This window comes from Athene noctua, chromosome 5 (genome assembly GCF_965140245.1).
Source record: "Athene noctua chromosome 5, bAthNoc1.hap1.1, whole genome shotgun sequence".
Classification (NCBI taxonomy): domain Eukaryota; kingdom Metazoa; phylum Chordata; class Aves; order Strigiformes; family Strigidae; genus Athene; species Athene noctua.
Window position 1 is genome coordinate 55,913,003 of NC_134041.1, and position 26,947 is coordinate 55,939,949.

A 26,947-nucleotide genomic window follows, 5' to 3' on the forward strand; every position below is an offset into this window, starting at 1 on the left:
CCCAGGAGGCCCATGTTGTTAAGGACACTCAAAGAATCTATTGCTCAGTTCCATGGGGGAGGGTTTGATCTCTGTCCAGTTTTTTTTTCCTTTCATTTTCCTCTCTTCCCATTATCCTCCCTTGTGTCTGAGGCTGCTTCCCAAGGGCCTTTCAGACATCTACAGTCCGGTAGCAGGTTGCCTGCAGAGCTTGGAATCACCAGCTGTAATGGGTATGGCAAGGCATTTTGGATGTGGTTATCTTGAAAATCTGGGTGTCTGGGTTTCTTTGCCCTTTTGGCAATTCTAGTGATGCAGCTCCTCATTTTTTTCTGGTGTGTTGTGCTCTCCTCTGCCCCGTTTGAAATATTTTTCTACACTTCTAAATCCCAACACTTGGTTTTGTGCTGAATCTTCTCTGTAGCCCTCCACCCTCATAACCTTTGAAGCTGTTTTTTGAGAGTAGAGATGGGCACTGTACTATTGAAACCCTCAGATACTCTTGGCTTTAAGCTTAACTTGCACACGTGTCCCTGAGCAAGGACTGAGGGGGGACAGGTTGATATGCATTAGGTACCTCATGTGCCTCAGGTGGTGGCTTTATGTGCCACAGGTTCAGAAACACGGGTGCAAAAGCTGAAAGGATGTGGCATGTGTATCTGCAGGTCGACCCTGGCTGACTGATGCACCAGACAGCCTGATTTACCAGAGCAGCAGTGCTGTGCAGCTGTACTGTGCTTTGCAGGGGAGGAGTCGGGCAGTTGGTGAACACTTGCTTAAGTACTGTTTTAAATACATCTTCTGTGTCAGAGGAGGTTCACTACTCCCCGCGTTGTGCTGATGACTGGGTACCTGGAAATTTTCAGTCCTTCCTACAGACCCTGGAGTTAGAACAGTGCTGTAATTCTGATTTTATTGTGGGAGAGGAGTTGCAGGGGGCTGAGTAGTTTGCCTGTCTTATGCAAGAAATTTCTGAAAGAGCAAATTGCTGTGTCAGCCCCTGTTGGTCTACTTTTCTGCACAAAGGCCCTATGCCTTTCTTCGCATCCCAGAGAGATGGTCTCAGGCTTTCTGTTGACCACTTTGCTGCTTCCTAGCCTCTATCAGTTGTTACTTGTTTCTGCATGATACTTTGTTTATTTGTTTGTGAACTTTTCTTTTTAGTCACTTGCAATTGCAAGCTGGATCACACTGGATCGCGCCTTACTCCACAGCTAGTGGGAGTTGAGTTTTGACTTGCCATGTGTAGGTGGGTTAGAATCTGGCCCTTGTGTAATACACTGGGGATAGAGACTGCTTTCTGTCTCAAGCCTTGTAGTGCCAGGGAGCTCTATTCATGGCTCAGGACTTGGCTTTGCTTCATAGAGTACAAATCCACATGTGTAAAACAGAGAATGGATGAAATTTGCTGGCCGTGTTTTTGATTTATGCCACGTTTTGATAATGTACAAACAGTGTGATTACTGTCTGGAATCTTCATGATGTTGTTGAAATTTTGTCTAGAAATAGTTGGAGATGGGATCTTGCCTTTCAGTACAGACTATACATGAATGTGCTAGTTAATTTTTTCAAGAAATGAAAACCGGACAAGGCTGAACTGTTAAGGATTGCTTCTCTGTTAGAGGTGTTGAGAGGGACTGGACAGCAGTATTGACTATAGCTAGGTGTGAGCATGACTTTTGAGAAAGCATAATAACAGTTTGAGTGTTAGACTGGGAAAATGGATTGCTGGTCCATGCATGAGGGGCGGAATCACCCCTTGTTAAAATCCCACAATCTTCTGTAGGTTTGCACTGGAGTTACGGTTGATCAGAGCAGGTTGGCAGGTAGGGCTGTACTCAAATAGCTCAGTTCAGCCTCAGCACATCCCATCTGCCATTTGATGTAATTTTCCCCAATGCAGCCTGCAAGTGTAGGCAAGCAAGTCATAGTGATGCTGGAGTTTCTGAACCTGCTGGCACTAAGCTGTGCCTTTCCTTGTCTCTGCTGATCGACATCAGAAGCTGAGATCCTGCCAATGATATTGGGGGGAAAAAAAAATACCCCGAGGTATTTTAGAGGTGAGGTTTTGTATGCAGTGTCTTGTCAGCGATGCTTGGCTTTGCAGTACTACAACTGGCAGGTTACCAGGCAAAATACAGAAAGTGAGGGTGAACCCAGCAAATGGCATGAGAAGCATAAACCCCGCTCCCTAGTGAGGAGTGAGGCCTCCAAAAGTGCTAGGGCTGATGTAGCAGTTTCCATGGGGCAACCTGCTGTGTTCCCCTTTGTCACTGTTTATTTTGTAGCCCTCCAGGTGGGAAGATCCTGCAGAGCTGCGGTTCGTGTTTTCCTTCTTGTATTAGTAATATAGCCGCACGTAGGGAGATCTGTGTGGCAGAAATCCATGATTCTGGGCTGAATTTAAACTTTGATACCTTCAGTAGGTGTAAAATTTAATTTGTAGTCTCCGAGTTGTGTGAAGAGACCTTTGTGTAAGCTAGAAGCAGGCCCAGTTGTTGACGTTATCTGCAACTTAGCCATAATTCACTGCTGCAGCATCTGTTGCCCGTGAACTGTTGCACTCTGTGGCTGAAGGCTCATGATGCCTTTATCCTCCCAGATTTCGGGGAGGCCTCTGCAGGAGCATGCTGTTTTGCAGCAGTGGGACTGTTAGTCAGGGCTCGTGCTGTTCATGTTGCAGCACTCTACCCAGGTAGAGCTGTGTTGCGACTGCTGTGGGCTGATTTGCATCACTGATAGCAGGGCTGGCGCAATGACCAGAAACTTCAGATTTTGGTGCTTAGGGTCTTTTGAGTTATGAAGGTGGTTAGCCCCACATCCTAGAGAGATTCGGTGCACTCGGATGGCAGAGAGGATATTTGGGCCAAATCTGATCATCTGTTCCTGCAATTCCCTCATTTGCTCTGCCTGTTATGTTCAGTGTACAGTCAATCGCCTGGTTTAAGTAGTATTCCTTGTTTGTCAGGTGTTTGGGATTTTTTTCCCCTCCACCACATTTGTACCCTTTTTTTATCTTCTCTGTGTAGTGCCTCATCCACAACACATGCAGGGATTTATCCTTCATGCTTTTGTTTAACCTGACCTGATCCTTTGTTTGACAGTGAATTCGTTGTCACCTGTAACATTTTTCTATCTGCTCCCCTGTGTGTAGGTAAGACTGACTTTTTCCTTTCTTGCTCTTGGTTGAACTTTCAAATCCGTTTCTCTTTCTGACCCAAACAGACCAGTCCATGTTATGCTGCTGAGTTAATTGTCTTGCTTGTTGAAGTTCCTGCTGTTGATCATCTCCTGACAAACTTCTGCCCAAATTCAAAGACTGGCTTCTGTTTGTTCTCCTCTTGAGAGTCCTGGCTCCTACTCCCTACCCCGTTTGAACCAACAAAGATAGGATTTGTTGTTTTTGACTATTTTGGGCCTTCTTGATCAGAGGCTGTGGGTCTCTGGGGCTGTGCACTTGGCTGACCTTTGCCTGGATCTCTTCTCTATGAGACACTGCCTTGTTGGTCAGCTCCGAGGGAACAGGCCTGCTTTTTCCATCCTGCTGGATATATTCCCATCTCTCATTTCTGTACTTCCCCACTGTACTTCCATTCTTTGATATGAAAGTGATTTCACTTCAGTTCTGTTGCTTTATGAATCCAGTTTGAAGTAGCCTAGATGATTTCCAACATTATCTTAATTACTTATTTATACTTTGCTGCTTGCTCTGTGACAAGCAGGCATGTGGACTGAGAGCAATTCTTTTGCCTCAGTTTTGATTAAAGTTCCTCTGCATAAATAAGTCAGTTATTTTCTGAACACTTCTCATTTATCTCCTTCCATCTGTTACACCATCAAGAAGGGAGAAGTTATGGGAAGAGGCAGATGACATTGGGTTTGCTGTTGAGACTGTTACTGCAGTCGTCATTGCCCAGGTGCTTGGGCAGCTGTAAAGCAATGTATAGAAATGGTAGGGTAACATGAGACCGCTTCTGGTTTGCCTTTAACAGTTAGGCTACAAACTGTAGCAGTTCATGAACTGTTTCACAAGTAGCTTGGCCATCTGGAAGCAGTGGGAGGTAGCCACCTTGCTGCCTTCATGTTAGTTGCTTCTGCTCGTGAGCCAGAACTGTAAGAAGAGAAGAAATTGGAGCTCTTCGGTTTTTCTCAGCCTTCCTTTTTCATGGATCTCCCAGATGCTAGATGAGCATGTTCCTGTTAACAGAATATAACCCCAGACATCAGGACATCTGGGTTCTCTTCCTGATATTGTTACAGCCTGTGTAAGTCTTTGTGCCTCAGTTTCCTTAATACAGTGTGTAGCTAAGAGTGATGTTAAATGTATTTTCAACTGTGTTTCCCCTCCCTTCTTCTCCAGGCACAGTATTGCAGCAATATAATTGTAACATGAGAGATAACTAACAAGTCTAAATAGAAGTGAAGAAAGTCTGGCCTGGCCCACAGCCATACAAATGCCATCAGTTTCTTTTCAAACAAAGTGTGTTTCAGTCAGGTGGCATTTACTCAAAAAGCTCATTTTCCCCAGTGCATCCAAAGGCAGTTTCTTTAGGTCAGAAGATGCATGTTGCAGAGAAGTACGTGTTCCCCAAACAGACTGTTGCTCTGCAGATGACATTGCGAAGGCTATTTCTGGGTATGACCATCTTCCTCAAAAGGGTAATGCTATGTGTGGGAAGAATCATGGTATAGGGCAGAGGGCTGGCATGCTGCGCCCTTGGATCATTTCCTGGGTCTGCTGCCGAAAGGCTACAAGATCTGGGCACGTCAGATGACCTACATGGGTCCTACCATCTGTACATTACGTGGTTCCTACCATCTGTACAGCGGGGTAATGTGCACACTTCTCTAATCCTGTTTTCAGGAGCAGAATCGGTGGTTTGGAGCTTGTGGCTGTTTGAAAGAAGATGAGACTTAATATTCTAAGTTTTCTAGGTAGATTTGAAAATTGCCTCCTGTGCCTTTATTCTTTTTCTGTGAATCACTGTGATCTCCCTGCTGTGCAGGTACCAGCAGCTAAGGTACTGATGTGGCCTTAGAAAAGATGTGAGTCCCTGAGCATGTAGTGAGACTCATGGAGCCTGCTGGAAGTCAGTGGGGCAGGGACTGCATAGAGCTTGCTGCAGCGTTGGGCCCTACCCTGCTCTGTAATACACTTGAATATTCAACAGAGAAAATTTTGTTAGCAGAGATATCAAGGTGTTAGCAGAGGATGGATGAAGTCTGTGCCTCATTTTACTTAATTCATTTTTCTTCAAGTGATCTGTTTATGATGATTGTGTAGGGAGGTTGTCCTTCCTAAGTAGCACTTGGGAGAGACCTGGGAGAGAGTGCACACCTGACATTAGTGTGAGGAAGTGTCTGTATTTTGCTGTCCTCGTTCTGTGCCGTGCTCTTCTTTGCTCATGGGGGAGCTTGGAGGTGCCGTGGTGAAGCCACCTGATGTTTCTCTTCACCAGATTCTGAAAAACATGATTTGTCTATGTATTTTAAAAATTTAAAAAAAATAGGTCAATAATTTGTCTAGAAGGGAGCTCAAACTCCCATGCATCATGGATCATAGACAGGAATCTTGCCTCAATAAAGGCAAAGAATATACTTTTTCCTGACCTGTAAGAATCTACCCTAACTTGGCCAAGTTCTGAATCACTGTAGATATTAGCTGCTGCATGTCCAAGGGAGGTGGGTTAGGGTTTCTCTACTGACATGGCTAAGATACCTCCCAGAATGAATATATATCAGCCTTTGTGTCTGATCTGTGTGTACGAGCCCCTTCTGATGTGGTTAAATGTGGACTGGGAAGGGAAGGAGGTGGTTTCTGTAGGACCTTTGCTCACTTGTCACAGAAGTTAGGAGGCAGACAAATGGAGAAGTGAATAGCACACTGGAGAACTCACTTCACCCGTGGCCCCTGTCAGCAGCCCTCTGTACATTCAGCAAGTCCCTTTCAGGCCAGCTTGTCATAGGAGACCCCCAAATAGTCTATTCTTCATATTATGATTTCTTTTTTTTCCCAAGGTATGAGCCTGGGATCTGAGCTGTGGAAGTGCTGATGATGCACAGTCGCGAGGTGCACCAGCAGGAGTTATGCTTTGAATGTTTAAAGTGGCCCAGAAAACTAAGCCCTTAGGGGTCTTCACAGAGGCGCTCGGAGGGACGAGAAGCTACAACTCTGATTTCCCTGTTTCTTAGCTTCTGATTTGGAACGCGAGGATGCTTGACAATAAACGTGTTTGTGAGCTGCCCAGCCGCTGCTCTCGGTGAGCCTGTCAGAAAGCCTGCAAGGAAACCACCGGTTCTGTATTCAGAGCAGGGCTTGGCTTGAGGCCACGCATTGAACAATGAGGAGAAAACAAAATATTGAATAGCTGCTTGTTCAGCAAACCCAGTTCTTGGCTGTGCAGGGCCCTGCGTGAGGGAGTGTTTGAGATGGGGCAGTTTTCCCTTGGTACTTGGGGCTAGGACCAGCCTCTGCACGGAGGGTCTCAGGTGGTACCACACTCAAGGCCCACACCAGCATGCTTGCTCCCAGCCCATACAGTGGGGAGGGAAGCCAGCTGTGGACTTCTTTGCTGGCCCCAGATTGCAGCACTGAATGCAAAACAACTGTTTTGCAATTCCTGTTGTTGTGTGGCCTGGCTTGGAAAACCCTTCCCCTGCAGAGTGCCACCTTGTGCTGTTTGACATGGTGTTTCTCTGGTTTGGGAGAGCCCAGCTCTGGGACTGGAAGAGACTTGTGCTCAGCAAGAAGGAGATGTCTTCTGCTCTTTCCTCCCTTGTGATGAAAAAGCAGAACATGTACCAACAGAAGAGTGTGCCGTGTTTGGGACTGTGGCTGCAGTTCCTTCCCCGCCTGAGGGTTATGCCTGATATGTCTATCAGATGAGTTTTATTAGTAAACTAATATTACTTTGCTCTTGGCTCCCATTTTAGATTCTTCCCTGGCAGTTCATACAGTGGTGTCTGAGAGGAGGGTTGGCTCACTTGGCAGACAGTGGGTAAGACATGAGGGCTGGTTTAGGTTTGGATTGGTTGATGGGGGTTTTTTCCACTCTTCCACTTGCAGCTTACAATGATTATGTCATTTTTTTTTTGTCCTTGACCCAAGAATCAGATGACACAAATGTCCTGGTTAGGTGTCCATCTGGGATGCCTGTGAACAGCAACCCAGTGATGCAAGCCTTATCCTGGGGTCCAGAGAACCCAAGTTAAGTATGCTGCTCTGCCATGGGCTTCTTGTGTGGCCTTAGGAAAATAATTTGGAGTTTCTGTTGTTGGTGTTGTCCCTCCTGCATAAAACGTGTTAGGGAAGAGTTGCTTTCTGAAGTGTTGCCAACAGAAATAGTGATTAGGAGGAGTAGGTACCAAACTGAGAGGAGCTGTGTAAATATTGTAGGTGACTTTGAAGGGATGTGTACAGCGTACCTTTGAAAGCTGTTTTTGACTGAGTGTTGTGGGAGCCTTTCAGAATACTGTGTAGACACACAGGGATAGGTGACTTTCTGCGGTTGTGAACCACATGAAGGGGGTCTCTATCCCTCGTTGAGCTGAAAACAGGCTGTGGGACCATTTCTCCTTTTCCAAAGATGAACAGACATGACCAGATGCCAGTACAGCTCTGTCCCCTTCTCTGTTGGAGACAGAGAATGTGAACTTTGGAAAGGGTCTGGCCTGATCCTGGGAAAACAGCTTTGATCAGAGCCGTGGGAGGAATCTGATACCATGTCCGTCTAAGAGCGACAGAAAAACTAGCCAGAGTTTGGGGCCAGGGTAATCTGGTGCATCTCCAGTGACGTTAGTGAGAGGGTGAAACAGTCTGTTCTGTCTCCTCACCTCGGCTCCTCATGGAGAAGCATTTATTCTGGACCCTGAGGCCAGACAGTGTCGAGGATCATGGAATAGTAATGACTGAGATAACTTCTGTCTCTAGTATTGCATGTAAACAAATGTTTTGTTAGATCTGCTGATAGGCAAGGCTGAGGTGAGGCTGTTGTTAGACTTGAGGCTGGTACTTGCAAAGGGCATAAGAACGGCAGCAGAAGGACTTCTGACCCAGCTATGCCATCTCCTGTTCAGCTGCATCCTGCTCTTCACCGTAGGAGCTCTTGGCAGTGTTGAGTACCACATGCTGGTTCCCAAGGCTCCTGTGCAGCCCCCCGAGAGCCAGGCTCCTGGGCCTCCCAGATGTGAGGTGGGTTCATGACTCCCTTAGAAACTCAGCCCTTGAGCAGCTTCACCTGGGTAGGAAGACTTGAGTCTTGCACAGCTATCGTTAGTCTTTACCCTTGGGCTGGAAGCCTCACATGCTGCTACTGGTGGAGCTTCTCCACAGGCTTCCCAGACTATGGCTTGTGCAGTTGGTTTCATGGACTACTTACAGTATTGATCCACGGCTACTTGAAACCCTGGCAAAATGGGGGTTCTTCAGCCAGTAAGTTCTGATTTGTGGACACGGGTGGATTTAAAATGGAAAGAAGCAGTTGATCACCCTTCCTTTTTGTTTGTTTTGGTTTGTCATTTGGCTGTTTCCAATAGGAGTCATTTCTGAGGAAGAACCTTGCATAAGAGAGAGTGGTAATGTGGTTCACCTGGTTCTAGAAGGGTGGCTGATCTTGGCTTGGGGAATGGAAGAAGACAGTTCCTACAGGGGAATTTGTTGGCCAAGTGAATGAGTGTTGGCAGGGCCAGAAGGTGGGAAAGGTCTGTAAAATGAAGAAGAATGAGACGATGTGATGTGATGTGATGGTGCATAAGCAGCAGAGATGGCTGAACCTGGGCAGAGGGAAGTTAAGGCAGAAAGTGGTTGGCCTGGTCTGGGGATGGATGTTCTTGCTGTTCTGCTAAATGTGATTCAGGTAACTGTGCCTTTGTTTGTACAAGCTGATGGAATATTTATTTCCTGGTTAATCTCTTGTTAAGGCAGAATTTGGAGGGGAAGCACTGGCTCTGTGTTGGCATTAAGGACATGTATTGGAAGGGTTATTTTTTATTTCCTTCCCCACTCCCCTTACCTGGCAGTATTTATGGCAGCATCTCATGAGCTACTGGTATCTCTGTTGTGATGGAGATAGAGCTCCTGGAGTCCTGGGCTCCTCTGGAGCCAGGAGCTGGTGCCAGATACAGACAGGAAGGTGACCACGTACGAGGAGATGACAGGGTCAGTGAGTCTAAGTCTAAATGCCATCCACGTACCGCATATGGCTAGGACTCTCGATTGCTGTGTTTTCCCAACAGAAAATAGTTACCTCACTAAGAAGCCAAACGAAAATGCAGATATACAGCGAATGCATTTGTTGGGCTATTTATCAATATTAAATGTGTAAACCAGAAAGGTCAGCTGTGTTTAATGTCATGTGGCAGCTTTGTGATTTTAATTACAGTAAAAAAACCAATGACAAATGAATTCAGTGCTCTTTAGAGCTTGTTTCTCCCTGACGCAGTTTGTTTTGTTGGCTTACCTGTGCTCAGGGAAAGTTTGGCTGCATCTGCTGTGGTAGGAGAGATTTAATTTAAATAAAACTGGTATAAAGTGACAGATTTACAATGTCTCATTCACTGGGGGACTTCAGTGTAGCTTAATGTTTTGGCAACATCTTGTTACAGTGTGGGATAGCAAGGTTCCAGGCAGAATCACAGTAAGTGGTGCAAAAAGGTTGTTACATTTGACCTTAAATTAGAGTGACTGACAGTTGCTGCTTCCCTGTTTCTTCCTATTTTGTACTTGGTTTCAAGTATCTGGGGTAAAGCTGGATAAACTTCAGTTTCTTCTCTTTCAGCTTTTTGTTGAAATGAGACTGCTCTGCTGATTTTGTTGTTGTTTGCTTGGCTCTTTTATGTTAAGCTTCTAAAACTCTTTCTTGATCTTTTCCCAAGCTGTTTTCAAAATGTAGTCAGCAGGATCCTCCTCCTTATATAATATTCCTTCAGTTTTTAGGGGTAGTTTTATCAGTTTGGGTGTTTTAAATTTATTGTGAAAGAGCTGCCTGCTATAGAAACCTGACTTACTGACAACTCTGCAGACAGTTTGTGCTTGAGCTACTTTTAAACTGCAGCTGAGATTTTGAGCAGTGCCGATATGTGTGCTTGGGCTTTTGTTTTCCTCTCTGGACATATCCGTACCTGTATCGCCAGCGTTTCAGCTTTGCAGGTGGGGCCAAGGTCTTGCTTGCCCTACATGCCTGACAGAGGAGATGTGAGTTCTGCTGGTTTGTGGTCCATGCTCGATGATGGTGTCCTTATTTCACTGGGTCACACAGGCTGTGACTGGCTGTCAACATCAGCAGAGCAACATCACACTGAACACACCCTGTTCCTTGCTGTTGCAAATGCAGAGTGGTACAAGTAACCCTGAAATATTCCCAGAGTGCTGAAGTAGTTCACAGCTGTGGTGGTCATCCTATACCCATCAAAAAGCTGGTGATGGCATACAAGGATGGAGCTTTGATTTCAGTCTGGTGATAACTCTGGGTTCTCAGTTGATAAGACCAGCTCGATTAAAAAGGTCCAGTTACATTTGTTTCTGGAATCTGTTTAGAAGATTTTTTTTCCTGAATGTAGTATCAGCAGAGGTTTCTGTACTTTTTTACACTTCATGGACAGTACTGTCCTTGTTTAACTCCAAATAAATCTTAGTAACATGTGCAGTTCAAAGATGAGTGGAGAAAATTAATCTCTAGATCAGGAGCTACAGAAAATGAAATGAATTACGAACAGAAGAGAGAGGGGGTTTTTCTGTATCCGTTGTCCAAGCAAAGGGAAACTGGCCAGAAGATAAGAGTTAGTGAATGGTGGTAGTAGGGAAGTGGTACTGGGTTTTTTTTCCTAAATTTAGATGAAAGGAAAAATTAAAATTTTTCCAAATGTCCCCAGTAAGACTAAGCAGAGCATAGGCAGGTGAGAGAAGTAACATTCCCATAGGATTCATTCAGCATTGCTGAGATTCTTTCCTTTGCATTCAGCTTCAGTGGGAAAGTGTTGGGGGGGGTGGAGGTTTGCTCTTTTCCTTGCCACCAATATGGTTAAAAGTCACAGCATAAATTTCCTGACTTGGTGAAAAGCCTGTGACCCCTCTCAGTTGTCTTGTTCATCAGAAGGCAGATAAGTAATAAAGAGTCTCCTGTGTGAGAGGAGTAGGGAGAACCTGCTGGTTTAATTTTGTTCACAGCAGTGGGCCAAACTCTGTTCTTTCAGTGCTGGCCTTGATAATTGGCTCGATATAATATAGGAATTCAAGCCATTGCATATCTCTGGCTTTATAACTGCTAATGTCATAGCCAAGAAGAGCGCAAAGTGTCCTGCAGGAACATACAGTAAATAAGAACAATAAGCGTGTTCCAAAGAACGTACGGGCAGTGGTTTTAAAGGGCCTCAGCTCAGTCCTGGTGGGTTAATTTGCATCCAAGTTGCCTGGATTTTGCTGCTACAGACTCGGGGGGGGGGGGGATGTGGATTTGATTTGGGAGATTTTTTGGACTAAATATTATGTTCACATCTCTGATTCCTGGGAATCAGACTTAAGGGATCCTCTCTTTTTGGGAGGGGAGGACTGACTTTGGGAGTTTCTTCAACTTTAGGAGTTTGGCTGTAGTGTGCCTTGCCTTTAGTGTGTCCCATATCCTGCTGCACAGGGTGTCTTGCACAGACATACAGTAATGTTTTGTTTTTCCCCTGGCTACCTGCAGCTCTCAGCCACGGCTAGCTAAGACTCATTTACCTTGTTTTTTGCAGACCTCCGTAGTTTATTCGTCATCTTCAATGAGGTTCTAACACCTGTTAAGCGCTTCTCCTTTTTTGGAGAAGCATTTAATTATGACAGGGTTTCCCTTGGAGCACATCCTCCATTCAGTTCCCTAATTGTAGAATTCTCTGTGGGATTCTCCAGATGGAGGATAGAGCATAATCTTCTCAGAGCTCCGGAAGAAATGTGATGCCAAATTACAGAAAATAGATCCTTTTTATTAAGCTCTTGGGTTCCTTTTACTCTTATTTTAAGGTGACCTTCTGTTAAAGAGATATGTTGGATAAATGGCTCTCCTTTTTAAATAATCCTCAACAACCTTACCTGGGTTACTAATAACATCGTTAGATTAGAAATCCTGAAAGGATTTAAGCTTTTTTTGCCACCTGTGCTGCTATCACAGAGGCAAGGAGAATGAACTTGCTCGATTCCCTTTTGTTTCTAGTTAGTCTCATTTCCAAGCTGCGAGCTGTAAATTAGGGAGTGCTGGCACCATGCTTGGTGTAGCGGGCAGGTATAAAGACAAAGCCCCCTCCTTTGTCAAGTGGTCACAGTGCCACTTTATGGGTCACTTGCTTCACTGCAAGCTAGTGCTGTGGCGGTGCTGTTTCAATCCCCGAGGGGTTTCCAGGCATCCTGAAAGTGCTACTCAGTGCTGCTGCTGTTTGCAAACATGGCAGTAGTGGCCATCCTGTTTTGTGCCCAAATGATGGCCATATCTGGTTCTACTAAGTTTGCTAAATCTAGCATGTGACTGCTGAAGGGCTCCAGGGGTTGTTCTTACAGAACCAATTCTGCTGGAAGCTCCCCATGTATTTGATGTGCATAAATTAATACTCCATGAGCTCTTGTGTTAGCAGATGATACCAGTATTTTTACAGAGTGAATGGAGAAGCTAAGGCACAAAGAAACGTAACTGCAGTCCTGTACTGAGTTGGTGACAGAGCCAGAAGTAGCCTGGAAATGGCCGACTCTGGTCCCTTGTTCTAATTGTTGCCTCTCTTCAGGATTTTGTGTGCATTTAAGTCTCTAGGGAACATTTTCTGTAACACCAGTAAGAGTACCAGCTTTGCATGTAGCAGGTAAATACTGGAGGGGAGGAATCTCTTGTCGGCAGGGAGGCTGAGGTTATAGCTATAGATTTTAATGTGTATAGTTGGTTGGCTTTATGCTGTGATGTGCCACTGGGGATATGTACGGCTTGTGGCAGTTGAACTTTGGTGCTGAGAGGTCAAAGGTTGCTAATCCAAATTTTTGTTTATCTTCCAGGTCTACGCACAACGAACTAGAAAAGAACCGGTAAGTAGCTAATGAGCTGAATTCTAAGAAATGCAGGCCTGGTGAGTGTAATGTGCTTTAACCTTACACATGCAGGTGCTGTTTGATCAGCTTAGCTGTGAATGACCGTGCTGCATCACGTAGTTTTAAAAGTCGGGGGAGAAGGCACAAAAAGATCTTGAAAAAGAAGCCTTGTTTTTGGTTGGTTTTTTTTTTCCTCTCTCTGAAAAGGCAAGAAGTGACCCAGTTTTGTGACTAATCTGTATGCAGAGTAAATACTTTTCTTCTCCTGACACAGTGAAATCTGATTGGGGCGCTTTCCATACATGAGGTTGCTACGGGATCAGGTTTCTTGGGCCCTGGGTAATATGTGTTACCATGAACCGAAGGGCAGAGCCCTGTGCTCTGCACCCTCTCCCTCCCACTCCTCCGCTGGGCTTTGATAATCTCTGCGGCGCAGAAGAAAATACCATTGTCCGGAGGCTCAGAGGTCTGGCTACCAGTGCTCCTGTGGAGACTCTCTCTTCTAACCTGTTTTAGGATTATGCCTGTTTATCCTTGAATCTGAAGTTTTAGCAAGCCTTGCAGTTTTGTTACTTGGCTAGCTCTGCTATATGACTCAACCCTTTTGTAACAGGAGTTAAAGTAAGATAAATACCATTTGAGACAAGGGGAGCTAGTTCACACACAGATCAGATTATCACCTTCCATTCAGGATGCTATAGTTAAGGTTGTGTCAGGGTTTCCATTATAAACTTATCTTGGCTCTTCTTTTGGATTTTAGGGGGGCTGAGAGGAGGGTGTCTGTATTTTTTGTGGCTGCTGGAACAAAGGCAGTGCTCTGGCCAGCTGCTTCTATGAAGAAACCCCCAGGGTAGGAAAGCTGAGTCTAAATAGTTTGATTGCCTCCTCTTCCCTCTTAGCAGCCATCATTTAACAAGGGCTAGGAGCCCTATAAGGATGGCCAAAGATACCCAGAGGCTTTGGGCCAGGTGTGTATTTCCATTCAGACAAGATCTTCCCATGTATCTTCAGGGGAATCGGAGCTGAGTACCTCATGAATCACCTTATCCTCGGTTTCCCCCACATCTGCCTCTCCCAGCAGCAGCAGTGCTGGGAAGCAGCTTGGCCTTTGCATGGTGTGAGTGTTTCTTCCAGATTGTGTTTCTACCTCCTGGTAGCTTTAAGAGTCTACAGAGTTGTCATGGTCCTGCCTTTCTGGAGTGATGCAGGGAGGTTTTTTTATTTGGGCTGTGTTGCTCCCCAGGTCCCAACCTTTCCAGTTCCAGGTTAAGCTGTGTTGAGAAGTGTTGGCTCCTGAGTTTTCCAGTGCCCTCTACAGCTTTATTTACTAGTGAGGAAAAGAAAAAAAAAATGCAGTGCTTGGGTCTGACCCAGAACGGAGGGTGTTTTCTTTTCTCCATGACGACAGTAAACCATCACTAATTTTCAGTGTGCTTATTTGCATATCTAATTGTTACTGCAAACGTTGCTTGCACTCAGTACAGCTTTAGAGCAGGGCTGTCTCCATCTTTCCCTGCACCAACCTGGTGGTCTCGCATTGTCCAAGTTTGGATCTGTGAGCATCTTTCTCTACCCTCGGGCTTGTGGGGCAGGCAGTGAAGCTTCAGACTCTGTGGGTGAGATCTCAGCAGTTATCATTGCACAAGTTATTGTCCAGCTAAGGACTGGCAAGTTTTGAGGGGTTTAGGGTATGCCTAATACCAACTACCTGTGTAAGATGAGGAAGTTTCTACCATGATTCCCTGTGTTTAACTGAGGACAGTAATACTACCTGGGGTAGGGATATCATGAGGATTGACTGCTGTCCAGTACTTTGTTATATATGTTACTAGCAAGAGAAGTATTACTACCCATGCTTCCCCTTATGCCACCTTTTTCTGAATATTGACAAACTGTTTGCTTGCTGCAGAATTTGTCTTCCCATTCCCAGTTGGTATAATATCATCTCTCTCTCTTCCTCTCCTTCTGTCTCAGTTATGCTCCCTAGTCCCCACCTGCTCCAGGTTGAAGACTCCTAACCATCAGCCTTCTTAGCAAAGTCTTTCCTCCAGGCCTTCTCATTCCAAGGCACTGTATTCCACGTCTGTGTCTCAGACATGGTTTTACAAGCCCTTGGGTTTCACCCTTCTGGGAAGGGCACACATTGGATCACATTGAATGGTCTGTACAGGCAAACTTATGTATCTGGGGTCTTTGGTTGGGAGCCCGCAGCTTCTCATTTGGGATTATTTGTCCCTTAATGCAGATGCTGTGGCCTGAGCAGCTACACACACCTGCAAACCCAGCCAGACCCTGTAGTGGCTAGGCTGGGTTTGCAGTGTTTACCAGTGATTTGGACAGTGAGTTTCATACTGAAAGCATTTATTTTCAAACTCCACAGCAGTGTTTTCCAAGTGAAGTGGATAGCTTCCCAGTTAGATTTTCACCATGTTTTATTTGCTGTGTCATTAAGTTTGTCAGTGTCTCCAGACTTAACTGTTGCAAAGATAAAAGCCCTGATACTAATGGCTTTGTGTCTGGCAGGTGCTCATTTTCCTTATTATTTGTGATTATTCCTTTTGAATCTAACTGCTATCTCCATTATTGACACACACTGTAATTTTCAAAATTGTCCACTATTAGGTCTCTGACTCTGTTTTTTCCCCTCTTGTCTGTGAACAGTGGCCTTCTTACATTCAGTTAAATTTTGTTTTAACCCATTCAACAATTATACAGAGTTTCTTTCAAGCAGCAGCAAGAGAACACTAGAAAAACAAAACGTTCTTCTCCTTTTTGAATATATGATTTGACTTGGACTCAGTATTGCTGAGCTGATGATGTTTCAATGTATTAGATTAAGAATCTTGTACCCCTTTGATGTCGAAAAGTAACTAAACATATATTTAAAAAAATTGAAGCGATTTTTTTTTTTTTTTTTTTTTTTTTTTTTTAAGCTCCACTCCTTTTCTTAGTCTTGAAGTATTTCATGAACACCTCAGTGGTTCTGCTAAGGAGCTGTTTAATTGGTACTGAATATTAACTGTAGTATTTAAGTGACTTTCTGCTTTGATTTTGTTTTTTATCTGAAGAGATTGCAGTGACATTTATGTAAGGGGCTTTGTTTTATTTATAAAAGATTTAAGTTAATTTATAGTTATTATCTGTCATTAATCCTCATGTTGGAAAATTGTTTGTGTTTTTTATTTGATGGGTATGTTTCAGTTTATCTCTGCCCAGGATGAGTCATAGCTTGCATTTAAACAACAAACCAGTATTCTGCTTCTCATCTGCTGTAAGGCATCACTAAAACAATACTTTTTAGTTCTTTAACATGCCTACTAAAAAAACTGATTTGTAAGCAACACCCCATCATTTTCTAAAAGAAAACATGATAAAGCAAGTAACTGAAAGATTAATTTCACTAGTGTAATATTTTCTCAAAAAAGGATAATAAATAAAATTCAGGCTTAAGTTAAATGATGTGTCTTGTACAGATAGAAGAATTAACGGTTGTCTGTAAACATTTTAGACACACAGCAGTTTTGGAAGGATGTGGTCGGTGTGGTATAAAGAGAAGATGCATGGCACGGAGATGACTTTGCTGCTGCTCTTGAAGTGGCAGTTCTGGTAGACCACCATGGTGGTGATGTTCTGTCAGGAGACATAACTTTTCTGACAGACAAGAGAGATATTTGTAAAGCTGTTGATCAGATTTAAAAACAAAAAAAAAGTTTTTGTGTATATCCTAGATTGTTCTATTTGATTTTGGTGATGATTGCATTGTAATATAGCAGAAGGAAGCAAAACAAAGCTGAGTAATCGGGTAAAGAATTAGTTATTAGGGCAAATTTTTCTTAAGGTAACAATAATTTAGTTCAAACGAGACAGATCCGAAGAGGAAAAGAGACCTTGGGATAATCACTGAAATTAGAATATTCTGAAGATCCCACAAAATTTGTGGCTCTGCAAAAATACCTCAAAATTAAAAAGGACAAAGTCTAAAGGAGACAAAACTCCAAAACCACATTGCTAAGGAGTTGTGTTTACTGTAAAAGCATAGAGTGAAGTAGTGTAAGATCTTTTGATATCTTTTGAGATTATATGAAACAAAGTGAAGAAGACAGACGCATAGCAATCATCGAATACTGTGGTTTTTAGCCTTTCTGACTCTTACCAAGATCCCCTGTCTATCTTCTGTGATTCCCCACCCATTCTCTCTTTAATGTGAGAGACTGTTATTGCAGAGTGTTTCTCCAAAACAGTTTCAGAGCTGACTGTTACTCTAGGTTGCATATTTGAGGTAGCAGATGAGATAAAGGAAAAACCCTACTGAACATTTAGGAGAAAACCATGACCTGGGTCAGCTTGCACTGAAATGTGGGGCCTTCTGGGGCTCCACAGCAATTGCACACTTCGATTCTGGTTCTTTAGAACAGGGGCTTGAGTGTGTCTTAGCAAAATGCAAGAGAAGGAGGGGAAAGCATTTAACGTAGGGCATTTAAATAGTGCAGACATGCTGTTTAGGCTGGAAAAGATAGAGGGAAGGGAAATAAAAGTATAGTGAATCTTTGCTACTCTGAATAGACGTGGATGATTGTGCTTTTGTAGTGCTATATATACTTGCCAAGGCAATCTGATCAGTGTTTGTCTTGAACCAACTAATCAATGTGGTGTTGAGTTCAGTGCTATTTATCAGGAGAGCTGGAACAAGAAACTAATCCACTAAGTTTCATTTGTTCTCTGGAGTGGGCTTTGTTTTCATGTTAAGTTCATGTAGCAAATGTTGACAGTACATATTGTTTTCCTCATTAATAAAACTTGGAACCTGTGATGTTCCCTGCAGCAGTCAAACTGTGTCCAGCACAGCTGAGCATGCATCTTTCTTTGACACATCCAAAGGTCAGAGCATGCAGGGATCCAACTTGCTCCTTGTGGGAACTGTAGCTAAACCTCCTGTCTCCATGGGCAGTATGGAACAAGAGCTGGAGGTAGCGAGCTGTCTTCAACTCTGTCGTGTGGATTTCAGCTGGGACTAACAATTTTCAGCAGAGCTGAAGCATGTTCCTCTAGTTAGGAGATCTGGATGACTTATTACACTGCTGTGCCTGTTTTTGCTTAACCTGGAGAGAGTGAAGTCTGTAGTTTGTGGAGTAAGGCTATCGGAGCGATGTTCTTTTGGGATATGTTCAGGCTTAGTTGTCATCGTTTAGTGTTAGTCTACCTTTTGCTATATTGCAGGTATTTCTTTGCATTGTTCTGAGAACTCACCAGTCAGATGCTGTAAAACTGGGAGCGGTCTCTTTGACCACTACACTTGTCCACTCAAAATGCCTCCTTGTGCAGAAGCAGCATTTTGATTCACTTACAATTGAAAGTCTGCAAAGGCTTTGTTTCACATTGGCTGGGCAGCAGAACATTTTGAACTCTGAGTAAAGCTGCTGAAAAGGGACAGTTAATCTCCATGCCAAAATTTGAAGGAAGCAAAATGATCCTCATTTTGTTGGAAGTCCTTTAGTATGCTCATATTGGAATTTCTAGTTTCAGTATGATTATTTTTTTTTATTCGGAGTGATGCAGTGAAGAGTGAATGCATGCCTGCCTTCCTTTCTGCTCCCAGATCTCTGCACCTCCCTTATGAATCCAATAGCAGTTGGAGAAAGAAGAGAAAAAAAAGAACAATACTACTATTTCGCATAAACTAACACAAAGCAAAATGTTTTGATTTCAACAATGTTGCACAATAAAAATCACTGTTATAAGCCAGTTTTCAGAAACAGATACTTATCACAAAGCTCTTCTCAATAAGATGTGTTTTAGGTACACTTTCTGTTGTGTTTTCCTCCCATAGTGTAGAAAGAACTGCCAGCACAATCTGCTTGGCCTTACCATAATGGTCTGATGCTGAGAATCCTTTTGTCTTGCCTCCCAGAAGGGAGACTTCAGAGGAAACCCCCATCTTGGAAAGAAACATGCTCTGCAGTCAGGTTTCCCCATATACTGACTGAGTTCTTGCTTTCAGCATCCTGTACTTAAGATTTCCAGAGCAGTGAGTAGAAGAGGTATCAAATGGTGCGTTACTGGTTATTTACTGCTTTCAGGGAGTCAGGAGGGGGTCTGGTAGCTGCTGGGGATGTGTAATGAAAGCAGTCTTATGTACTTAGATGGTATCTGATTTGGAGTGCATCGTTGCCAGCATTGGTTCTTGAATCTCTTCCCAAAGTTGTATCCTCAAATTTCTACTTGGGTGTGCTGCTGCAGTTTTCTTTCAGGCTGAACCCTGTCCAGTTCTGTGTGTTTATGGCTGTCCTGAAAAAAATTAAGACTGGGCAAATCCTCTCTGTAATCAGTGAGCTTGGACTGGGGAAGAATCTGGCCTCAGGTAGGAAGTCAAGAATTCAGCTTTCCTGGCTCAGTTTTCAGTTGTGTCAGGTCTCTGTGCTTGACATCTCTCTCCCAAATGCATCTCTGGAGACTTTGCAAGCCTTTTTTTTTTGTCTTTTTTTTTTCCTGGGGGATGCTCCTGTTTGAAGTGCCAAGAGCCAGAAATTGTGATGCAACAACTTTTCTTGTTCAAGTGACTAACATTGCTCATATGGGCCTGAAAGCATTACTAGCTAAAAGCTACTTGGGGAGTTGCTGCCTTAAAGAAGATGAGGTAATAATAATATAATTTTTGAGACAAATTACCTGTTAACAACAAGTTTCAGGACTTGGTACATTTGGGGCAGATGCTGGAGTTGTGTGTGCTGATCTGTATCTGGGACATGTGAGGGTACTATGGTAACATAGCCCATGCAGGCTTGGGACACAAGAGGAAATTTGGCATGAGATAGGAAATGTAGGCAAGGAAGTTTCTCATTTTCCTTTCTGTGTGTGGTCCATTTCCACCAAAGTATCACAATTTTGAGAACCTGTAACCTTAAGATATGCCAGGGAGCTGGTGGGAAGAGTCGGACAGCCCTATTTAACAGGTAAGGAGCAGAAACACATGTGGATCCAGTTCCTGGAGTAATGGACCAGTAGGAGCAAGTTTGCATAAACCTACTCCATTGCTTCATTGATCCACATCTTCATCCAGTTGCTTGCTTTTTCTCTCCTTCACAAAAGTTTCCCCTGTCTCAGCTCTGCTTCTCGGTGCAGAATGGCATAGCCCTTGGTCTGGGTGCTCTGGTGGGTAACGCACATCTGTAATGGCCGTTCATAGCCTTGGCTGGGAAATGAAAGCAAAGGGCTTCATCTCACAGTTGCTGTGGTTGTTGCCTGGCTGCAAATGGTGCTGGTCACCCCCAGCAGTTTGCATAGCTGTGAGCAAACAGACTAGGCAGGTTTCCTCCCAGACAGTGCATGTGACAACCATAAAACAATTAAATGGTCAATGTGCAATAAGGATCAGGAATTCTGCTCCCATGAAACCATCAGGTAAAGTGAACAGGGCTAAGTCGGGGCCATGGCAGAACATAGCAGTAGGTGGTGTCATCTGCCTACCCCCCTTTCTGTGTACCTTAGGATTTTGAATTTGTATAGAAATACAGAACATCTCTGCCTAGTGCTCTTTGTGCTTTCTGCTTGGTAAATCCTGACACTGCATTTGCAAAATTGGAGTATCCCCTTTTTCACAAGTGGCACTTGAGTCTGCCAGATGCAGGCTGAATCTCGTATAAAGGTTTTGGATTTGTTCAAGTCTGGAAGAACGCAGAGGAGTTCCTGGATCACAGAGCAATGGGATGAGTCAGGTCTTCTGCCCTATGTTCCATTAAAAAAAATTAACAGCTGTCTTTTGAAGGTATCCTTTATGTGTACACTGCTGCCTGAGCATCACTTCCCATTAGCTGTGTAGTAAGATTTTCTGTCCCTCTTGCCTGTTACTTACCTTTGAGAGTGCATTCGTACAGCAGCACAGCTTATTTAGGGAAAAATGAAAAGCTTTTGCAAAGGATGGATGCTCTTTGCTCCTTTTTTTTTGCCAAGGAGTTTAAATAGAGTAATAAGACTAAAGATGAAGTCTCAATAAGACTCAAGATGAAGAAGGCATTGCTGAAAATGGGTGATTTTGCAAACGAGCATATTCATCCCACAGAAGTTGAGGCAGGAAAGGGGATATAGCAGTTGCATAGTGGTCTCGTAACTGTTGTACAAGGGTTTCTGCCCAGGAAGGGCTGAGGGAAAGAAGGAGGCATAACAGAAATTGATACAAAAAAAAAGCTTATGCACCCAAACCTCCAGTGGAAACAGGACTTGAGGTTGAAATGCAGTGTTACTTTCATAGAAATGTTCTGTGAATGGTATCAGTGGGTTCACACATGGCCCAGGCTGATAACAGTCCATATGATAAGGGTGTGGTTTTTATCATAGCAGGTGGTAAACAGCTGCACAAAACTTAGTCATGCTTATAAAGTCAAGTGCAGGCTGCTATCTCTGAGTTAGCTGGTTGCTGAGCTAGGGTGGAAGATCTAAAAGCACCTGGATTGTTTAGAAGGGCAGCTCTTCATGACACTCAAATGAATACTTGCTCCTTCACCTGGGCAATTGTTGCTCCTCCCTAGTTGTCTCTCCAGTGCTGTAGTTATGTCCAGTTATGGAGGGCAGTGCAGTGGGTGCCTGTACCAAACAGCTTACTGGCCAGGGCAGTAAAGAGTGCAACAATGAAAGAGGAGGGTGTTTGATAGATGCTACTCTTTATGTGAATAAGTGAGTTTGTGTGTTTGTAGAGAAAGGGTAAGGATCCTTCTGCAAGGGTGAAGGCTGGCAAAGCCACACACCCATTGGAGGGGATGTGTGGAAAGGAGGAGGAAATTGATGCTGGACTCAATTTTTGCTGCTTATTTGTGCATTGGTAGATCTCCCTGTGAGCAGCCTGGGAGAGAAAAGGAACAGAACAGTTGGGTTCAGAGGTGAGATCAGCCCAGAGGAGTTCACTGTGGCTGTCCCTAGCCTTGAAGAACCTGGTCAACCAAGAGTGTCTCAGGACCTGAGAACAGGCAGCTGCCAGCATTTCCATCTGCTACTGCGTGTGTTCATTGCTCTTTTCACTTAGAGCTGGATTGTGCGGGAGGGATTCCTCTGTCTCTCCCAGGAAGTTCTGGGTGATGCGTCCTCTACATTTTCCTCCCAGGAGGGACTTTCCAGTGCTACTTAAAGACACAATCTGTTGAATGCTTGGGGTAATTCACTATAATTCCATGGCCAAAGTCCAGCCCTTAGATGGGAAGTGTTCTGCTCGTGGAAATTCAGTGAAATTCTTCAAATGAGTTATTCTGAAAGGAGAAGCGATGTAGCAGGTTTAATGTAGAAATCAGAGGATGAAAAGCGGTTGCTTTGTATCTCCCGTGTCTTTCATTCCCACCTATTTGGCCTTGTTCCCTGGGGTGGGTTGAGTTGTGAGTTGACCAGTCAGATTTTGCCCAGCTGTATGTGAATCTTGCATACACTGTGGAAAATACCATTTGTTAGCTACACTTTGGTAATGTCAAGAGGCTGAATGCGGGGGGAGTACTCGCATTTGCACAGATGCACACAGTTACGTGCAAGGACACACAAAGAGCTTGCAGTTAAAATCTACGTGCCTGTCTCTCTTTAACAGGGGAAGACAGCCCCAGCTGTGTATACAGCTTGGTGTTTCCCTTTGATCTGTGTTTGTTTCCAGTGTTTCTCATAGGCTGGATCCTGGCGCTTCTCAGAGCTGGCTGCTCTTTTCCGTGTTTGCAGCTGCATAATTGCATGTAGAGAAGCTCACTGGGGTGACTGGGGTGTAACTGGTTTCAATGGCTTGAGGTGGGGGTTTCTTTTTCCTGCAACCCCTCCAGTTTGCTTTGCTCCTGTCCTTTCCTTGCCAACCCACACGGCAGGTGATTGTCTCATTCTGCTAGTGAAAATTGTGCCTTGTGGATGCCTCAGGATCTTCCCTTTTACTTTGCCTATCTGCTCCCACACACGTGGCAGTACTGCCATTTTCCAGCTGCATGCAGCAGCAACCACTGCCACTCTAGAGCAAATGCTCTGTCACCAGGGTCATAGCTCAGAGAGGCAAAATTCCCCTTTGCTTTCCAGAGACGCAGCATGCAGCCCCTGATGCTCCTGCAGCTGGCTCAGGCCCTGTGCCTAAAGGAGGGCAAGAAACTGCGTTCTTCAAACAGACATGGCATTTTGTGAAGCTGTGGTGTTTTGTCAGAGATGGGGCTGAGGGGGGCCTGCAGCACTTATGCGGTCTGTCCCCTTGCCCCAAGGCAGGATAAGCTCTATCTAAACCTTTCCTGACAGATGCCGATCTGGTGTGGCCTTAAAAGCCTTTAACAGCAGGATTGCGGAGGGAGGCAGTGCAACCTATTGGCCTGATTAACTGTTGTTACCGCTAGGAAGTTCTTCCTAATGTCTAACTAAGAGAAAATAATTTTGGCATTGTTCTAGGGGAGAAAAAAAGCCATCCAAAGAGTGCCTCTGTATGTGTGAATGGGAGAGTCCCAAACGCTGAATATAGTAATCAGTTTTCATAGCAAGAATTGCTCTGTTAGACCCTAGAAGCATGCTCTGGAATTCTGGCTGAGATAAGCAAAAGGGGGGAGAAAATACTCACCTCTCCTTTTCCCAATGAATGTGTTTGCCACTTCTCCTACCCAGAAGAGCAATTTTGATGCCAAAAGAAGTGGGAAACCGGATGGGAACGCTTTGTCTCTGGTGGATATTCTATGTAATGTGACCCTCTTAGGAAATGTGCAGAGCCTGTTCTCTGGCGTGACCTCTTGTAAACTTTTCTTGGCTTGGAAAAGCAGCTTATAGACCTGGTGTTCACTGGAAAAAGCCCATATGGGGATGCATTTCAGTGAAGGGATTGCAAAGGGGGAGAAGAAGAGTAATCTTCTATCTGGTGTAAAAAATTTCAGGAAAACGTGAGAAGGCCCTCTGGAGTCATGAGTGTCTCTTGGAGTTTCTTTTAAGTTGTGGGTTTTTTTCTTGGTGATCTCTGATAAAAATACACATGGTGGGGAAAGAGCAGAGTGGGAAGGGGATTATACTGTGGGTTGGGCATATTGTAAATGATTAGCCATAGTTGGAGTAGAAGGCTGTTGTACAGGAGTAGGGGACTCAGATAAGTCCTCCAAGCTAGCTCTCAGGTCTGTGCAGACAGTGCTGCCCTTGCATTTCCCCTCAGCTATCCAGGGAAAGCAAATTGCAGAAGTTTCTGAAAGGCTTTTTTTTTGTTTTGTTTTCTTTTTAAAGGAGCATGTGTTAAAACTGTTCTGTTATTTAAAGTGAAAAATATGATTAAACTTGCCAGCTTTTGTAATCTCCACTGCAACTCTGGTGAGATTCTGTAATTCTTGAATCCTAGCCAGAGTTAAGTGTTTTCTATCCACGGCATAAAAGCAGTGTATGAGCCAGTGTAACCTATGTATTTAAAAAACAGAAAGAAGAGGAAGCATCCTATGTAGGTGTTCATGTTTGATTTTTTTTTTTTTTAAATCATGATGTCTGAGCTACTCTGGTGTAATTTTTTTTTTTAATTGGATGTAAATCAAAAACTTCTGTGTGCATTGGATTAACAGTGGGACATCAGAAAATAAAGGTTTTTAAGAACTAAAAACTTATGACTGCTTGATTGCAAAGTCAACAATATAGCCCATCTTGTCATCCTGATTCTGACTAAACTCCTTTGAGCTTCGCTGAAATTCCATCTTGGGAATTTCTTGGGACAGAAGTAAGAGGAGACCTCAGAGAGTTTTGGGGTTTTTTTGTTTGGGTTTGCTTTGGGGTTCTTTTTCTGCATATATGAGGGGGAGCAGTGAAGGCTTATTGATCCATTTTTGAGAAATGTGGCCATCTTGTACTCTAGCCATTATTAACTAGCAGAGAAAGCTGAATGAATTAGCTTCCCAAAGTGTCCTGCTCTCTAGGCACTTCACATACCAGTGTTGTTGCTGAGCTACATGAGCACCTGAAAACCAAGAGTGGATTTAGCTGTGCAGTACTCCGTGAAGGATTTAGGATTAGCTCCATTTTGTGGATGAGCGGTGCGTGCTTCAGTTCCTCAAGGGATTTACCTGAGGTCATGCAAGCTGTCTGCAGACAGGTCTCCTGACTCTCACTTAAAGGTCTTGCCTGCTGCATAACTCTTTTCTGCTTGTGGAGAGAGTTGAAATGTCGGCTCCATTTGGTTGCTGTTTCACCCTTCCTGAAAGTGCATGCAAACTCTGCAAGTTCCTGGCTAGCACAGCACTAGGAAAGTCAAGAATTCTGTGCTTCTGGTTTGCCATTTGGCTCTCATGAGGAGGAAACCCACTGCAGCCTCTCCCCAGGTGAATGGTTTGTGGTGAAAATTATCTTTTTTTTGTTGTTTTCCGTGTTAATTATTATTTTTAACACCAGTGATTTTTGAAACCAGCAAGGAGTGATCCCAGGATGAGATGCTGTATAGAAAATAATCTGGCCGTGAAGCAGTAATTTATCTTGCCTAAAGTCATGAGATCCTGTGAGTGACATAAGCACTACAAAATAACAGGGAAGGAGGGGTGTGATTGTGGCTATAATACAGTGCCACAGCAGGTATTTCTGTAAGATAGTGTGGTTATTTTCTTTTTTTTTTTTTTTTTTTTAATTATTTTTCTTTCCAAAACAAACCCTGAACCTTTCAGTGTCTGGTTTGTTCCCAGGTTGGATCCTAACCCTTTTCCTGCTGGGAAAATACAGAACAAGTGAGTGTAAGGCAGCTAATCCTCCCACAAATGTTAGTTTACTCAACTACAACTGGTCTTGGTTTGGGGGAATTAAAATTATATCCGTTTGTGGCATTGCTGACCCAGACAGGGGTCATAATGAGCTTCTCCAGTTGATCAAGAGTCTTCTAGGTAGAATGTGCTTAATATGATGACATTTTGAGCCCTTTTGTAAGCATTAGGAGTTTTGTAGTTGAGCTGAAAAAATCAAGCAATTTTCATGTGTTATGGATATATTTTGTCTTGCTTCCTGCCCAAGAAAATGGTTTACAAGTGGCCAGCTTCATGCTTTTTCCTTGTTTGAGAAGTCTTACATCTCTTGGCCTTCACACATGCCCAGAGGAAAAAAAATGCAAGGAAGGTGTCAAGGGTAGAATAAAGGGAAAGAGCAAGAAAGAGGATTTGTTTTGTTGTTGTGTTTTCCCCCTGAAGTTTACAGTTTTAGTTTTCCAGGTGATAAAACCCTGCTTCTTTTTGGAAGAACTATATTGACAATGAGATTGTCAATATTAGCACATCACACCAGTTAAGCAGAAGCAACTGTGTGTTCTGTGTGTTTTCACACTCTGGTAACTCCTTTCAAAAACTCTTTTCTTTCCTGGTATCTCTGTATGTATGACATCAGGACATGACTCCTCTGGTGTCATCATGCTGGGAGCTGTGCTTCTTTGTTAGGTTCCCCTGCTGAGTAACATACATAGTTAATGTGAGTTAAAACTGCTTGTCACTTAACATTTGCTAACTGCTAGACTTTTGAAATACAGTATTGCTGTTCTTGATGTGCAAAAATCCATATCCAATAGAAAGAAAATGTGCTAGGATCTCTTAACGTCTCCTTCCTAGTGCTTTTTTCCAAACATACATCCGATAGTGACCTTGGCTGGTAATTCTTTTTTCCTGGGAAGTCTGTGGTTAAATTTAAAATAATTTTACAAGGTGAAATTATATGCACTGCTTCCCCTGTTCCAGATGCATGCCCTCTATACCTGAAAGGTACAGTAGATATTTGATGACTCCTTAAATATTTCTGACAGTGTGAAGACATATTAGATGAAGAGCACATGCTTTCCTTCTGGCATAGAAGATTCTGTGTAAACAAGTATTCCAAATGGTCACATTCTTAGAATATTTTTTCATTAGGAATTATAATTTGCTTCCATGAGGTGAGGAAACTTGAATATAGCTTCAGAAAAAGAAACATATGGGGTGGAAAAACTGCCCTATCTTAATGAACAGTAAAAAT

General features: G+C 43.7%; 1 protein-coding gene across 2 annotated transcripts in view; it reads left to right on the forward strand.

Annotated features, from left to right (window-relative positions):
- Nucleotides 1–26,947, forward strand: part of MXI1 (MAX interactor 1, dimerization protein) — a 57,459-nt gene that overhangs the window by 14,714 nt on the left and 15,798 nt on the right. For both annotated transcript variants that reach the window (XM_074907701.1, XM_074907702.1), the window contains exon 3: nucleotides 12,986–13,015. In XM_074907701.1, coding sequence (XP_074763802.1) covers nucleotides 12,986–13,015 — 30 coding nt within the window. The remainder of the gene's footprint in view (nucleotides 1–12,985; nucleotides 13,016–26,947) is intronic.